This window comes from Oryza sativa, chromosome 3 (assembly GCF_034140825.1).
Source record: "Oryza sativa Japonica Group chromosome 3, ASM3414082v1".
Classification (NCBI taxonomy): domain Eukaryota; kingdom Viridiplantae; phylum Streptophyta; class Magnoliopsida; order Poales; family Poaceae; genus Oryza; species Oryza sativa.
This window is the reverse complement of record NC_089037.1, coordinates 9417607-9433071: the sequence shown is the minus strand read 5'-3', so window position 1 is coordinate 9433071 and position 15465 is coordinate 9417607. Positions and strand designations below refer to the sequence as shown.

At 45.5% G+C, this 15465-nt stretch overlaps 4 protein-coding genes across 4 annotated transcripts; 2 read left to right on the top strand and 2 right to left on the bottom strand.

Moving 5' to 3' along the window:
* Window positions 1-36: 36 nt before the first annotated feature.
* On the top strand, window positions 37-4731 carry LOC4332416 (heat shock cognate 70 kDa protein). Its single transcript, XM_015775053.3, has 2 exons — window positions 37-302; window positions 3150-4731. Exons 1-2 carry the CDS (start codon window positions 80-82, stop codon window positions 4607-4609), a joined length of 1683 nt encoding a protein of 560 aa, XP_015630539.1. The 5' UTR covers window positions 37-79; the 3' UTR covers window positions 4610-4731.
* Window positions 4732-4939: 208 nt separating this feature from the next.
* Window positions 4940-6693, bottom strand: LOC112938227 (uncharacterized). The gene is made up of 3 exons (XM_026023854.2): window positions 6557-6693; window positions 5292-5475; window positions 4940-5196 (listed from the first exon to the last, which is right to left on the bottom strand). Exons 2-3 carry the CDS (start codon window positions 5460-5462, stop codon window positions 5122-5124), a joined length of 246 nt encoding a protein of 81 aa, XP_025879639.1. The 5' UTR covers window positions 5463-5475; window positions 6557-6693; the 3' UTR covers window positions 4940-5121.
* Window positions 6694-6821: 128 nt separating this feature from the next.
* LOC4332414 (uncharacterized) lies at window positions 6822-9391 on the top strand. Its single transcript, XM_015775054.3, has 9 exons — window positions 6822-7162; window positions 7249-7310; window positions 7399-7489; window positions 7599-7685; window positions 7795-7848; window positions 8101-8285; window positions 8410-8492; window positions 8627-8727; window positions 8902-9391. The coding sequence occupies exons 1-9, from the start codon at window positions 7109-7111 to the stop codon at window positions 9115-9117; spliced, it is 933 nt and encodes a 310-aa protein (XP_015630540.1). The 5' UTR covers window positions 6822-7108; the 3' UTR covers window positions 9118-9391.
* Window positions 9392-9560: 169 nt separating this feature from the next.
* LOC4332413 (heat shock cognate 70 kDa protein 2) lies at window positions 9561-12469 on the bottom strand. Its single transcript, XM_015775052.2, has 2 exons — window positions 12143-12469; window positions 9561-11485 (listed from the first exon to the last, which is right to left on the bottom strand). Exons 1-2 carry the CDS (start codon window positions 12354-12356, stop codon window positions 9747-9749), a joined length of 1953 nt encoding a protein of 650 aa, XP_015630538.1. The 5' UTR covers window positions 12357-12469; the 3' UTR covers window positions 9561-9746.
* Window positions 12470-15465: the final 2996 nt, after the last annotated feature.

The following is a 15465-nucleotide window of genomic DNA, read 5'->3' as shown; positions in this document are numbered from 1 at the left end:
ATCTGTATAAATGCGGCACAATCCCCTGTACTGATCAGCGATCACCCAAGCAACTTCTCGGCTCTCTCCCTCGGAGAAGATGGGGTTTCTGCCGGGCGACGACGACGGGCCGGCGGTCGGCATCGACCTCGGGACGACGTACTCGTGCGTGGCCGTGTGGCGGCGCGGCCGCGTGGAGGTGATCCCCAACGACCAGGGCAACCTCACCACGCCGTCCTGCGTCGCCTTCACCGACACCTGGCGCCTCATCGGCGACGCCGCCTTGAACCAGGCCGCCATGAATCCCCTCAACACCATCTTCGGTGAGAACTCGAACTCCCTTATTTGCCATAATGCCATCCATCCCAGTACCAAACGCTAGTAACTACTGTAACTAGTAAGTACTTGTTTAGCACTATTCCTTTTAATTTGTAGAACAAACATAGAAAAGTTTAGACTCAATCCTATATAAAAAAAAGTCCTATAAAATTTTTGAAATCATATTCATTCTTTGAATCTATCTATCTATCTATCTATTCTATTATATTATTAAAACAGCTTTGAAAGAATGCACCACGTCCGCTGTGGAGGCTAGAAATTCCCACATTAATCGGGGAAAAAGAAAAAATCTACACCGTTAGATCATAACATATCTAGACTACAAGGGTTGAGATTTAATCACAATATATGTAAAAGCTTGACTCTTTGATTCTGTTTTTATGAATCGGACACGTGAAAGAGCGTGGAGTTAGATTTTGATGTGTGCTACGCAGCAGCCTTTGAAATCAAAATCAAATTAGGAAACTTAATTTACTGACAGGAGACAAACACGTCATGTCTGCATAGCTAAATTAGAAATAATAAATATGCACAACTGACACGTCCTGTACAAAATCATATGTAGGGGAGATAAAACAACTGGGCATCCGAACTCCTTCAACCACATTTAAGTTTTGCTCTATCGCATAATCTTTAGAGACGGTATGTTTTTTAGAAAAAATAAATTCTACTCCCTCCATCTACTTTTGATAGTCATATTTTCAAATCTGAAAATTCTATTTTTGATAGGCATATTTCAATTCAACAACCTATCATCTTAATGACTTTCTCGGATTTGATGCATGACTCTCCATTCTTCCACACAAGATTGGCTACTTGAGCATCGTGAAATGTAAATATTAATGAATCGCTTGTTTACGAGGAATGACTAGTAGCATGTTTAAATGGATGATAAGTAGAATTACTTATCATTGGTCTGTGTGCCAAGATGAAATATGACTATCAAAAGTAGATGGAGGGAGCAAGTAACAAGATTCCCAATAGCTTTCTCTATATTTAGGGTCCATATGTTATAGCTCATACTCCGAGAATGGGGCAGAGCTGAGAAGCGGGCGGAAATCACCATATTAATTAAAAAAGTGAAGTATTTAAAGGATCTAGATTTTAATGGTGCATATTGATTGATATAATTATATACAAATAAAATATTCTATCTATTATCTTAATAAAGTAATGTAAAAAAAGTCTCTAAGTTTGCTCTCGAGACTTACAAATTCTCAGATTAAAAAAAATCTAAATAGTTTGATCATGGTCATGCCTATAAAGAAGTAGAGTGGTGACGGTTGATGGGAATTCTAAAAATTAAAAACAAACCAAATAGAATCCCAATGAGGATTAAGAGGAGGGACGACAGATAGACCGTTAAGCAGTATGGTTATAGCAGTTGGTTGGACTTATAGAAAGTAAAAAATAAACCTAATGATAATCATGTACAATTTTTAAAATATCAAAAACAATAAGGAGAGGAGGCACCAGGCGAGCCGTAGATGAGTACATTGGCAAAGCCATTGACGGTTTGGCAGAACTTCTAGAAAGTAAAAGCTGAACCAACACGATAATTATGTTCGTTTTTTAAAACCCTAATGATAATAAAGAGATGAGGCAGTGGGTGCCCCATAGAGAAGTACAGTGGCGGTGTTTAACAGGACTTTAAAAATTATGGAAGAGTTCATGCAGGAATACAATTTATAAATAAAAAATGCTAGAATGAAAAATATGGAATTTTCAAAAAAAAAAAGAGGACAATCTAGAATACAACAATGACAAACGATAATAAAAATGAGAAGCAACATGCCTATAAAGTAGTAGAGATGATGGTTGATGGGACATCTAGAAATTATAAACAAAACTCCAAATAGAATCCCAATTAAGATTAAGAGGAGGAACACAGACATGTCGTTAAGTAGAACGTTCACAATGGTTGAGAGGAGGCAGCGGGCGAGCCATAAAAGAGTACGATTTGGCAGGACTTCTAGAAAGTAAAAAAACAAACCCCAATGATAATCATGTATAATCTTTAAAATATCAATAATAACAAAGAGGGGAAGCAACGGACGAACCATAGAAGAGTACATTGGCAAAGCCGCTGAAGGTTTGGCGGGACTTCTAGATAATTATGTTCGATTTTTAAAATCTCAATGTTAATAAAGAGAGGAGGCAATAAACGGGCTGTAGAGGAGTACAGTGGCATCGTTTGACGGGACTTCTAGATAATTATGTTCGACTTTTAAAATCTCAATGTTAATAAAGAGAGGAGGCAGTGGACGAACCGTAGAGCATAGAGGAGTACAGTAGCAGTGTTTGACGAGACTTCTAAATATTGTAAAAATGAAACCTAACAAGCCAACAAACTCTAAAAACTATAAGGTATAATTTTTAAGTTTTCAAGGAGAATAAATAGAAACAATGGTAGATCGAGCAAGCAAATAACGGAGATATGCCAAAGGAGTGAGTGGTAGCGACTGGCGTGACTTTTATAAACTATAAAAGTAGAAACACCGGGATGATAAGGTTCAGTCCAAAGTCTTAAGATAACGAGATAACTATTTGACAAATTTTAAGTAAAATCATATGTAAAAAATAGATAATTTTGTATGGATGCTAGCCGCGCAATTGCGCGGGCCACCCAGCTAGTTCCTATATAATGGATAATCTTATAGATATTTTAGAAGAAAATTAGCGAGAGCTCCATCCTCATGAAAAAACTAGTCGTGTTTTTTTTTCTATTTAAACAATTATTCTTGTATTTTTAACGAGTTTTGCAATCTTCTATTTCGTACTTGTGATTTTTGTAAAAATGTTGTGTTTTTGAATCGATTGATTTCTTGTAGATGCGAAGCGATTGATCGGCCGGCGATTCAGCGACGTGTCCGTGCAGGGAGATATCAAGCTATGGCCTTTCAAGGTCACCTCCGGCAAGGACGACCGGCCGATGATCGTGGTGCAGTACAGGGGCGAGGAGAAGGAGTTCTCCGCCGAGGAGATCTCCGCCATGGTGCTCTTCAAGATGAAGGAGACCGCCGAGGCCTACCTCGACAAGACGGTCGAGAAGGCCGTCATCACCGTGCCGGTCTACTTCAACGACTCCCAGCGCCAGGCCACCATGGACGCCGGCGCCGTCGCCGGCCTCGACGTCCTGCGCATCATCAACGAGCCCACCGCCGCCGCCGTCGCCTACGGCCTCGACAAGGTGGTCGGCAGCAGCGACAAGAAGAAGAGAGTGCTGATATTTGACCTCGGCGGCGGCACCCTGGACGTGTCCGTCCTCAACATCGACCCCGGGGTGGACATCGACATAGGCATCTTCGAGGTGAAGGCCACCGCCGGCGACACCCACCTCGGCGGCGAGGATTTCAATGGCAGGATGGTGAAGCACCTGGTTCGGGAGTTCCTGAGGAAGTACAAGAGGCCGGAGATCAGGGGCGACCAGAGGGCGCTCCGGCGGCTGAGGACGGCGTGCGAGAAGGCGAAGAGGATGCTGTCCTCCACGGCGCAGACCACCATCGAGATCGACTCGCTCCACGGCGGCGTCGACTTCCACGCGACCGTCACACGGGCCAAGTTCGAGGAGCTCAACATGGACCTCTTCCTCGAGTGCATGGACACCGTCAAGCAGTGCCTCCGCGACGCCGGGACGGACAAGGGCACCGTCGACGACGTCGTGCTCGTCGGAGGCTCCACCCGCATCCCCAAGGTGCGGAGCCTGCTCCAGGACCTGTTCGACGGCAAGGCGCTCTGCAGGAGCATCAACCCCGACGAGGCCGTCGCGCACGGCGCCGCCGTCAAGGCCGCCCTCCTCAACGGCGACGCCAACGAGAAGGACCTTCGCGACGTGGTCCTTCTCGACGTCACGCCGCTGTCGCTCGGGATAGAGGTATTCGGTGGCGGGATGTCGGTGTTGATCCCGAGGAACACCACCATCCCCGTAAGCAGGCAGAAAATGTACACTACCCACTACGACAACGAGACCGCCGTGCTCATCAACGTGAACGAGGGCGAAGGCCGAAGAACCAAGGATAACAACCCGCTCGGCAAGTTTGTTCTCACCGGCATCCCACCGGCGCCGAGGGGCGTGCCCCAGATCAACGTCACCTTCAGCATTGATTATAACGGCATCATGAACGTGTCCGCGGAGGACAAGACGACGGGACGCAGCAACAGCATCACCATCAAGAGCGACAAGGGGAGGCTGAGCAAGGAGGAGATCGAGAGGATGGTGAAGAAGGCCGAGAAGTACAAGGCCGAGGATGAGGAGGAGATGAAGAAAGCTGAAGGCTATGTGGCACCCTAAAGAGAACTATATTTCTTCTGCGTCTTCTGATCATGCACGGGCATATGTATGGCCCTAACATGTGCCTTGTTTATGCTGGAAGTTGGAACCATGGCTTAGTTGGTGATATGGTGGGAGCATATTATTGAATGCCTTGCATATTCCAAATTTGGGAGTATTTGTTTTCAATATTGCAGAATTGCAGATGGAGTTGTACCAACATAACAAATTATGGAGTCACAAGCTGAAGAAGGTAACACGGGAATCAGGCTAGAACTGGGATCGAAGCTTATTCACAAGAAGAAATACAAGTTAATGCTGCAGGCAGAGACATCCAACAAAATGACAGTATACCGCAAAAGCCGCAAACCACGTTTTATAGTGTAAAGAAGTTCAGAGGAAAATAATATCGATATTGTGTTGAAATGCCTAGTCTGAGATATAAAGATTATTACAAATAGGCCATTGCATTACGACTCCATATCATCAAGGCAACAAACATCATGATCAACAAAGATTCCATATTACCGGAACTAAATGCCCTTGTCTCGTGCAAGTCGCTGAAGATGGTAATTGATGGTCTTTGCTGCATTCTTTGGCCTTCCTTTCTGAGATCATGCCACAAGCAGGAATCAGATTTCAGGATAAAAAAATGTTTTGAATAAACAATTTGAAGGGATAAAAAAATGATCTGGATTATGACCTGAGCCTGAGCACAAGCAACCAAGAGATCCTTCTGTCGGACACACTTGTCATCGTTCTGTTTGTTCAAGGCCAGGCAATTGAGGAAGGAAACCATCTCGATCATGCAAGGCTTCGTGACACCACCGAACTTCTTTGGGTTTATGTAAAGCGCACCCGCCTTCCGACCCATTCTTGCACTAAACCTTCATGTGATTGATACATATTAATAAAAAGGGTCCCAAGATAAATGGGCATACAAGCAATGTAAGAAATGAAATGTTTGAAACAAAAAACATGGAGAACGCTAGAAAATGGAATACACATTTATCATAGACTGCTGTTCTACTAAATACTCCTATAACAGTAATCATGTTTTTTTTTTCTTCTATGCATGTAAATTGCAAAACTTTTCTCCAAAAGTTACAGGTGATAAGTGCTGATTTTAACTGTACATAGCAATCATAGCATTAGGGCGATTGGAATCGCTACATGTACATATCTTAATTCCCCTTCAAAGCCAGCTGTAGAAATAATTACAAACTGACACATCATTTGTTCTACGTCTATTATCTCCAGATATAAACCCAACAAATCCATTTAGAGTTCAAAGGAAAAGACCCATTTGATTCTCCAATTATCATGTCTTTGACAATCTAAGCCTCTAAGGGGTTATATGTTCACAGGACAATCCTGAAATACACCTATAAAAAGGAAAATGTCCACCGTTTTCATTTTTTTTCATCAAAAGGAAGTTCACGATTCTGAGGTAAAACTGCACTTCCAAAGTTCATCCTATCAACTGGATCTCTTTTCTCTGTTAACTGTTAAGCCTATTAGCTTGCTTTTCACAAAATGGATCTCCATTGCCGATGTTTTCAAACATGACCAGTAATTCCTTGCACGATCCATAATCTATTACAAGTAAATCCCAATCGTTCCACTAGAACGATGGCATGTAATCTCCGCTTCGTACAACTTCTTAAACTAATTATCTGCGTACGAGCATTCCGTCGAACAGGTCGCAGGCCCCGGCGAGCTGAGCCGACCCAGCAGGCGCTAGCACAGCAATTCCTCAACGGCACAAGAATCGAGCGCAAGGAAAAGCAATGCGCCAGCGCGAGTGCTAGGCTCGACGGTTGAGACGCACCAAGCAGTAGCCCGTGCGCAGCCGTCGGCGCGGCCGGCCACTCCACGCCGGCGCCTCCCGAGAAGTCCAGACGAGGCTAGGTGAGTCGCGGGACACGGAAGGGTGGGGGATGGGCGGGATGGAGATGCGGCGCGTACCTCGAGATAGCCGGGGGAGAGCGTCGCCGTCGCCGTCGCAGCCGCGCAGCCGGCGGCGTTGGTGGGGAAGCGGCGGCGGGAGGATGCACGAGTAGTTTCTGGAGAAGTTGAGGCCTTTTCTGGGATCTGCTAGTTCTGCTTATTTTTCATAAAAGGTCCTACATAAAATTGATATTTCTATATTTTTGATTAAATAATTACATAAAGGTCTTTAATGAAAAAATATGGCTACGGATTAATTCCAAATAGTTGCGAGGATCAATTTGAAAAAGAGGAAAACCCCGAAAGCCCTAGCCGCAAATCTCTTCCTCCCCATTCGCCGCCGCATCGTTCCCCCACTTCGCCTCCACCTCCATCTCCGGCGCCGGCGAGGCCAGGTTTGAATCGGCGGTGCTCCGGTGCTCCCCTCCCCTCCTCGAGGCGACAAGTTCCATGGGTGTTTGCGAGCCGACAAGTACAAGAGAGAGCTTCACAGCCTAAACCCAAAGCTCTAATCTCCGCCTCTCTGAAGCATTTCGTCGAGCAGTTGGTGCGGGCGCTGAGGCAGAGGCCATGGCGATGGCGAAGGCCAAATTGATTTCCCTATCTTTCGCCGACAAGTGCCGGGTACCGCTCGCCGTCAACCTGAACTCACCCTCCTCCTCCTTCCTCTTCCTAGTGTTACCTCGGTAAGTTTCGCTTTCTCTTCGCAGAATATCCTGTGTGCAAATTGGGAAGCGCACCTCAACACTATCAAAGCTGACATCAAGGGAAGGTGTGCACGCTGGACACTTCGATTCGTACTGATCATATAATCCGCATAGTTCTTGTTTTGATTTTTCATCTTTGGGGCTCCTTGGCAGCAAGGGGGAGATTTACACATCAAGGGTGCACTACATGGTCGAGAGGGGCACGACCTACTTGATTGTTCCCGAAGACGACAGGCACACCATTGTAATGCTATAGTATTGATGCTTCTCTTACTTGCAATGTTCGATCAATCCATATAGTGCTTGTTATAATGAACGAATGTGTTGCTTGTGTGATATCCCCAATTTGATAGAACATTGTAATCGACGAGCGGGGATCTCTCTCGGTCTGCAGCCCAATCCCAGGCCGCCTTACTACCTTGCTCAGATCACTCGGGAAGGTAGTTCTATAAATCCCGAGAAACCACAATTGCTATACAATTGTTCTTATTGCCTTTTTCCTTTATGAGTTTTGTTACAATTGGTGGTGATCTTGCTTTTCTGGTGTAGTTGCCTCCTCGAATCGCTATGACTGGTGATGTGCTGTTCATGAAAAGGTCTAAGGTACACAATGTTCTGAGTGCCTGCACATGGATACCCATATGCATGATTGCTTGGTACTCCCTCCGTTTCACAATATAAGACTTTCTAGCATTGCCCACATACATATAGATGTTAATAAATCTAAACACATATATATGTCCAGATTTATTAACATCTAAATGAATGTGGGCAATGCTAGAAAGTCTTACATTGTGAAACGGAGGAAGTATAAGTTGTAAGGTGATATTGACTGCTTCAACTATTGTGCTTAAGGTTCCAGTTATCGCCGATAGCCTGAAGAAAGCTATTCTGAAGGAACACAAAGCTGCTAGTGAAGCTAGCCATAGTGTGTCAGCAATATTATCTTCTGCAAGTGCTGCATGCAGATCACGGAGCGAAGGACTCCTCAGTTTACTTGACCAAGGGAGCTCCTACAATATCTTAAAGTTTGAAATTGGGTATGTACTTCATACTCTCGTACTTAATGATATTAATTTTAGGTCATCACAGGAGATTTTTAGTAGTTGTCAATGTTAGTAGTTACAAGCCGCTATTTGTAATCGTGAAATTATTTCCGTGCAGTTCATGTGTCTACATAGATTCGCTTGGGAGCAGCCATAAAGTTGATTTGGATAACTTTGAACCACCAAAAGCAGATCTGTTATGTAAGCTTTCTACTTGATCCATTAAGCTATGTATCTATTTAGAGTTGACTGCTCTAAACAATTATTGTTCCTTCGCCTTCTCATTTTGCAGTATGATATTCACTTTCCAAATATATATATATTCTCCTCTGTAGTGCCATTCTCTGCGAGGATTATTGATGGCATCAACCGGAGTGACCCAAGACGGAGAGCACTTATCTTTTTCTGCTTCGAGTATTTTAATGTCACTGCAACGGTAAGTGATCATCATATGTATCTTAAGTTCTGGTTGCAATGTAGGATAACTGTATACCACACTGATGTATTTTCTTATATTTGAAGGGTTTTCTTTCTTGTGTTCGAAATTAAGACCACCTATTGTTGTACAACTTTACTACTGTTGACTTTGATCCTCTGTATTTTGTTGAAGGACGCACTCTTGCTCTCTATTGATCACCATGGATTTGATGTGCTCGCCAAGGTCCCTGAAAAAGCAGTGCTCCTTGATGTCCCACGACAGTACGTCTGGAGAGAGTTCAGGTTTTCATTCAAAGAAGCTGCCAAGGATATTGAGGACTTCTGCCGCATGTTGGTTGAGTTAGAAGAAGAAGCTCTCCAGAGTATGAAGAGCTATAGCGGGTTATAGGTCTAAAGGGGGGAAGTTAACTTGTTTTTACTACGTTATGTAACCCGAGAATTTATGATGTCTCTCCCTTATCTTTTCTGATTGGAGGTACATGCAGATCGTTCAATAGATTTTATCTTATGTCTCTGCATCATCTTTACTGATTGGAGGTCAGATCGTTCACAAGATTTTGCCTTGTTCTTTGTTGTGCACGGGTCACAGGTTGATACCGTCCAATTAAACTAGTAGATAAAACTGTGAGCAGTTAATAATAGTCGTGGATACTGTTGAACTAGCTTGGAGCATCTCTGGTTCATGGCAGTTGATTTCTGTTCTTTAATGTATAAGATTATTAGATATGACTGTACAGTTTTGCTCTGTTCGTTGATGTATTGCATTGGCGTTGAATAGGCCTCAAGCTGATGTGTTAGCAGATTCATAGAAAAAAGAAGAAAAAAGAGCAATGGTATAAATTGCTACTCAATACTATATTAATAAAACCATAATAATCCAAACTTTAACAAGTAAAGCAAAACCGGGGCCATAATGAAAGCCCGTACCAAAAAAGTTGCAGGAGCACTCAAGAATTCGGTGTAAAACGAACGACAAATTATTGCAGGTATAACTAAAAGCGATAAAAGATCGATCATTTAGTCGACTTCCTCGATCTTGGGCCCTGGTCCGCTGCTTCCGCCGGCGGCCGCCGGAGCATCCTCGTCCATGCCTCCGGCCATGTCAGCTCCGGCGCCCTGGTACATCTTGGCGATGATGGGGTTGCAGACGCCCTCCAGCTCCTTCATCTTGTCCTCGAACTCCTCGGCCTCGGCGAGCTGGTTGCTGTCGAGCCAGCTGATGGCACCGTCGATGGCGTCCTCGATCTTCTTCTTGTCGGCCTCCGGCAGCTTGGACGCGATCTTGTCGTCCTTGATGGTGTTCCGCATGTTGTAGGCGTAGTTCTCGAGCGAGTTCTTGGCGTCGACCTTCTTCTTGTGCTCCTCGTCCTCCGCCTTGTACTTCTCCGCCTCCTGCACCATCTTCTCGATATCCTCCTTGCTCAGACGGCCCTTGTCGTTGGTGATGGTGATCTTGTTCTTCTGCCCGGTGGTCTTGTCCTCCGCCGAGACGTTCAGGATGCCGTTCGCGTCAATGTCGAAGCACACGGTGATCTGGGGGACACCCCTGGGCGCCGGCGGAATGCCGGAGAGCTCGAACTTGCCGAGCAGGTTGTTGTCCTTGGTCCGCGTCCTCTCACCCTCGTACACCTGGATGAGCACGCCGGGCTGGTTGTCGGAGTAGGTGGAGAAGACCTGCTCCTTCTTGGTGGGGATGGTGGTGTTCCTGGGGATCAGCACGGTCATGACGCCTCCGGCCGTCTCGAGGCCCTGAGACAGCGGCGTGACGTCGAGGAGGAGCAGGTCCTGGACCTTCTCGTTGCCCTCGCCGGTGAGGATGGCGGCCTGCACGGCGGCGCCGTACGCGACGGCCTCGTCGGGGTTGATGCTCTTGCAGAGCTCCTTCCCGTTGAAGAAGTCCTGGAGCAGCTGCTGCACGCGGGGGATACGGGTGGAGCCTCCGACGAGCACGACGTCGTGGACGGTGCTCTTGTCCATCTTGGCGTCGCGGAGGCACTTCTCCACGGGCTCCATGCACTTGCGGAAGAGGTCCATGTTGAGCTCCTCGAACCTGGCGCGGGTGATGGTGGTGTAGAAGTCGATGCCCTCGTAGAGGGAGTCGATCTCGATGGTGGTCTGGGCGGTGGAGGACAGCGTCCTCTTCGCCCTCTCGCACGCCGTCCTCAGACGCCTGAGCGCCCTCGGGTTGCCCGTGATGTCCTTCTTGTTCTTCCTCTTGAATTCCTGCACGAAGTGGTTCACCATCCGGTTGTCGAAGTCCTCGCCTCCAAGGTGGGTGTCACCGGCGGTGGCCTTCACCTCGAAGATGCCCTCCTCGATGGTGAGGAGGGAGACATCGAATGTGCCGCCGCCGAGGTCAAAGATGAGCACGTTCTTCTCGCCGACGCTGCTCGACTTCTTGTCGAGGCCGTAGGCGATGGCGGCGGCGGTGGGCTCGTTGATGATGCGCATGACGTTGAGGCCGGAGATGACGCCGGCGTCCTTGGTGGCCTGGCGCTGGGAGTCGTTGAAGTAGGCCGGGACGGTGACGACGGCGTTCTTGACGGTGCTTCCGAGATAGGCCTCGGCCGTCTCCTTCATCTTGTTGAGCACCATGGACGAGATCTCCTCGGCGGAGAACTGCTTCTCCTCTCCCTTGTACTGCACGCCGATCATCGGCTTGTCGCCGGGGCCGGGTAGCACCTTGAACGGCCACAGCTTCGCGTCGCTCTGCACCGACGTGTCAGAGAAACGCCGGCCGATGAGACGCTTCGCATCTGCAAACAAGCGATCGAGTGTTTCAGATCATTGATCAATAACTTTGCACTGAAAATTGAAATTTTAAGTTTTAACTGACAAAACCGAGCAGAGCAGGTCGATCTACCTTGATGGTTTCACTAACAACTTATTAAGTAACACTAAATTTAAAATTTAACTGACCGAACCAAGCAGATCTATCTGTGTTGATGGGTTCAGGACGATGATCAAGTAACAACTTAGCACTAAAAATTTATAATAATTAACTGGCCGAGCCAAGCAGATTGATCTGGTACGTTGATGAGTTTCATGGCGATGGTCAACTAACAACTTAGCGCGAAAAAAATTGAATATTTAATTGGCCGAGCCGAGCAGATCGATTTAGTAGTATTTAATAGAGACAGTGCGGCGATGATCAACTACTAACAAACAACTTAATAAAGCCGAGCAGAGTAGGTCGATCTAGTAATTAATAAAGCTGCCGATGGGTTCATGTCGATGATCAACTACAACAGCTAGATATTGAAATTCAATCGACCAGCCAAGTAGATCTATCTACTAGTTCTTGATAGAAAAAAAACGGTGGATCCATAGCGATGTTCAACTAACATTTTTTACACAAGTCTACAAATAGAAAATCGAACATGCCGAGGCGGGGAGCAGATCGATCTACTTACCGAAGACGGTGTTGATGGGGTTCATGGCGACCTGGTTCTTGGCGGCGTCGCCGATGAGCCTCTCGGAGTCGGTGAACGCGACATACGACGGCGTGGTGCGGTTCCCCTGGTCGTTGGCGATGATCTCGACGCGGTCGTGCTGCCACACGCCGACGCACGAGTAGGTCGTCCCGAGGTCGATGCCGATCGCCGGCCCGTCTCCCTTGCCGGCCATGATCTCCCTCTCCCTCGCTCTCGTCGAAAGCTCTCAAGCGAAGGGGAAAAAAACTCGAAAAGGAGAAAATCGATGCGATCTGAAGATGGCAGGAGAGAGATCGATTTGTGAGTGGACGAGAGCGAGGCAGCGATCGTTTTATAGGTCTGCGTGGTTCTAGAATGTTCCGTGGACCGGCTGGACCGTCGGATGCGATCCGGACGGTGGTTGGAGGGGCGGCGGGTTCGTAGCGGACGTGGGAAACGGGCGACTTTGGAGAGTTTGGACTCGGCCGCGCGTTGGAGACGCGGTTCCAGAGATCTCCGGAAGGTTCTAGAGACTTGAGAGTTGAGACCCGTTGGGCCGGTAACGATCAATCGTTTTGGTACGGGGCTATGGCCTCTGCCAGCTTGGGCCGTTCGATGCCGATCAGACGGATGGGCGGGCGAACCGCCGGGTTTGACCGGGATTTTCTGCACGGTTGAAGTCGGCCGCTTTATGTACTTTGCCTGTTTTAGGGCTTATTTGGTTCAGTGCCCTAACAATTTTTTTGGTAGTGTCAAAATATAGATAAATTTTGGTGCTATCAATTATTTGATAGAATAAATTTGTATTCATCTTATTTGGTTTGCTATCAAAATGTAGCCAAATTGTGATACCATAGCGAAGAAAGTTCTAGATTGCTACCAAATTTAGGATGGGCATTACCAAAATGTTGGCATCAATCCAAACAAATGGTGGGTACTATTTAGGCTACCAAAATATTGGTAGAGCAAATTTTGGTAGCAATCCAAAACTGCCCTTTGTTACCAACTTTTTCTTCAAACTTCTAACTTTTTCATCACATCGAAACTTTTCTACACAAACTTCTAACTTTTCCATCACATCGTACCAATTTCAATCAAACTTCAAATTTTGATGTGAACTAAACACACCCAGTGGTTTATTATTACTCCGTAGTTGGCAGGTGTTATGGGAACATATTACTGCTTACTGTACAAATTATTTCCATGTGTACGATTTTTTTTTTGAAGAAACATGTGTACAAATTTTATGGTATCCTATAGGAAACTAGGGGTTTCTATGAGTGAAAACAGTCAGAAATGATAGTATCTTTTCGGGAACAATACTCGATCAGTCGGTAATTGATCATATTTATTATTTTAACTACTTAGGGTTAATATTAGTACGATGTATAAAGAAATTAGAAAAATAAAATTTATATAGCAAAAAAAGTAACAGTCAGAAACAATACCCTTTTGCATAAACGGCACTCGGTTATCGGGAATTTCCGTGATCATTTTCGTTCCTAGGGGTTTCCATGCATGCAATTTAGCGTTGAAAAGATGAATTAGATTTGTATACAACTTTTTATTCCTATTTCCCTATTGTAGTTATACTCCATATATGGTTGATATTAAATGTGAGATTGGATTAGCGTACACCTCTTCTCTTTTGTTTCTGTATATACAATTGTATCTCTATCTTAGTTGCAGACCACGCCGACAATACCTAATTTTGTTATCTTGTTGCAAACAGTGTGCAACGATAATGACTCAAAACATGTTTAACCTACGTCATTGTGCATGACACTTAGTAAGTTGCACTACAATTTATATATTTGTTAATTTTAGAATTTTGCGGTAACCGGGGCTGAACGAATCCGGTTAATCGGCTTTAACTGCCGGCGCGTGTATATGTGCTTGGTTTTCGAAATTTACGAGATCTTTTAAAGGGTAGATTCGATCCGTGCCATTACAAATTTGTTTATTCAAATAAATATCATTACAATTTGTTTATTAATCGTGCCACTGAAATTTTACAAAATTCGAATGGTACCACTACCATCACATTTTCCATCCATCTCCATCTTTTTTTTTTCCGTTTTCTTTCTTCTTTCTACCGGCTTCTTCCCTTGAGCTTGACTGGCGAGAGGAAAGTGACGACGATGAGCTTGACCAGCGACGATGATGATGAGAAAAGGAAGGGGAAGGATTAGGCTGGGCACGCGTGTTAGGTGCTGGTAACCTTGAAATTCGGGATCGAAATGGCGGCCTCCTCCACTTCCGCGTTGATCGGCGGGTGACCTGCTCCGCTTCCGCGCTCGTCAGCTGGTGACCTTCTAGCACCAACAAGAAAGAAGACGTGTCGCACCTTCTGTCACGGCCACTTGTCTTGGATCTCCTCTCGCCGGTTGAAGAGGACAGGGTTTGCCTTCTGGATCTGCTGGCATCAACCGCCACCCTCCTCGTCCTACCCCTTCCTCTAAAATGATGTCACTGTTGCCGTGGAGCTCCTCCTCCTCAAGGGTGTGAGAGATTATTGGGCGGCGTGATCAACTCATCAAGAATATAAGAAGAGAGAGGGAATAAGACAGAAAAGGAAGAAGATCGATAAAAACATGATGGCAGTAGCACGATCCCTGTAAATGATATGGATATTCATATTTGCAATGATATGGATCCAATTTACCCTTTTTCATAAAATATTTTGTTAAGCACGAATTGCACTTAACAAAAGAAAAACGGATGATACTAGCTACTCCCACCGAGAACACACAAATTATGCACGGCGCGAGGCACGGACGATCACTCTCAGGATCCTCTGACTTCTTGTAAAGTTCTGATGTGGTTACGTGTCTCCAAACAGGCCAAGAGCGTCGGACTCCAAGCAGATGGCAGCTCGGCTCGAACTCGCGTGGAAAAGTCGGGCAAAGTGTGTGTGGACAGAGGACGAGTAGGAAGCCTCGTTGCAGCCACTACACCGAAGATCCCGCGTGGAAAAGACGAAGGCCCTGTTTAGATGGGACTAAAAAACTTTTAAGTTCCTATCACATCGGATGTTTGAAAATTAATTATAAATATTAAACGTAGACTATTAATAAAACCCATCCATAATCTTGGACTAATTTGCGAGACGAATCTAATGAGCCTAATTAATCCATGATTAGCCTATGTGATGCTACAGTAAACATTCTCTAATTATAGATTAATTAGGCTTAAAAATTTGTCTCGTGAATTAGCTTTTATTTATGTAATTAGTTTTGTAAGTAGTCTATATTTAATACTCTAAATTAGTGTCTAAAGACAGGAACTAAAGTTAACTCCCTGATGTAAACGCCACCGAAAAG

Excerpts from the sequence above, each read along its gene's own strand:
- LOC4332416 (XM_015775053.3), top strand. The coding sequence starts at position 80 with ATGGGGTTTCTGCCGGGCGACGACGACGGGCCGGCGGTCGGCATCGAC. Across the intron at positions 303-3,149 it reads TCCCCTCAACACCATCTTCG|ATGCGAAGCGATTGATCGGC; the intron begins GTGAGAACTCGA and ends GATTTCTTGTAG.
- LOC4332413 (XM_015775052.2), bottom strand. The coding sequence starts at position 12,356 with ATGGCCGGCAAGGGAGACGGGCCGGCGATCGGCATCGACCTCGGGACG. Across the intron at positions 11,486-12,142 it reads CCCCATCAACACCGTCTTCG|ATGCGAAGCGTCTCATCGGC; the intron begins GTAAGTAGATCG and ends GCTTGTTTGCAG.
- LOC4332414 (XM_015775054.3), top strand. The coding sequence starts at position 7,109 with ATGGCGATGGCGAAGGCCAAATTGATTTCCCTATCTTTCGCCGACAAG. Across the intron at positions 7,849-8,100 it reads TGTTCATGAAAAGGTCTAAG|GTTCCAGTTATCGCCGATAG; the intron begins GTACACAATGTT and ends ATTGTGCTTAAG. Across the intron at positions 8,493-8,626 it reads ACCAAAAGCAGATCTGTTAT|TGCCATTCTCTGCGAGGATT; the intron begins GTAAGCTTTCTA and ends TCTCCTCTGTAG.
- LOC112938227 (XM_026023854.2), bottom strand. The coding sequence starts at position 5,462 with ATGGGTCGGAAGGCGGGTGCGCTTTACATAAACCCAAAGAAGTTCGGT. Across the intron at positions 5,197-5,291 it reads TTGCTTGTGCTCAGGCTCAG|AAAGGAAGGCCAAAGAATGC; the intron begins GTCATAATCCAG and ends GCATGATCTCAG.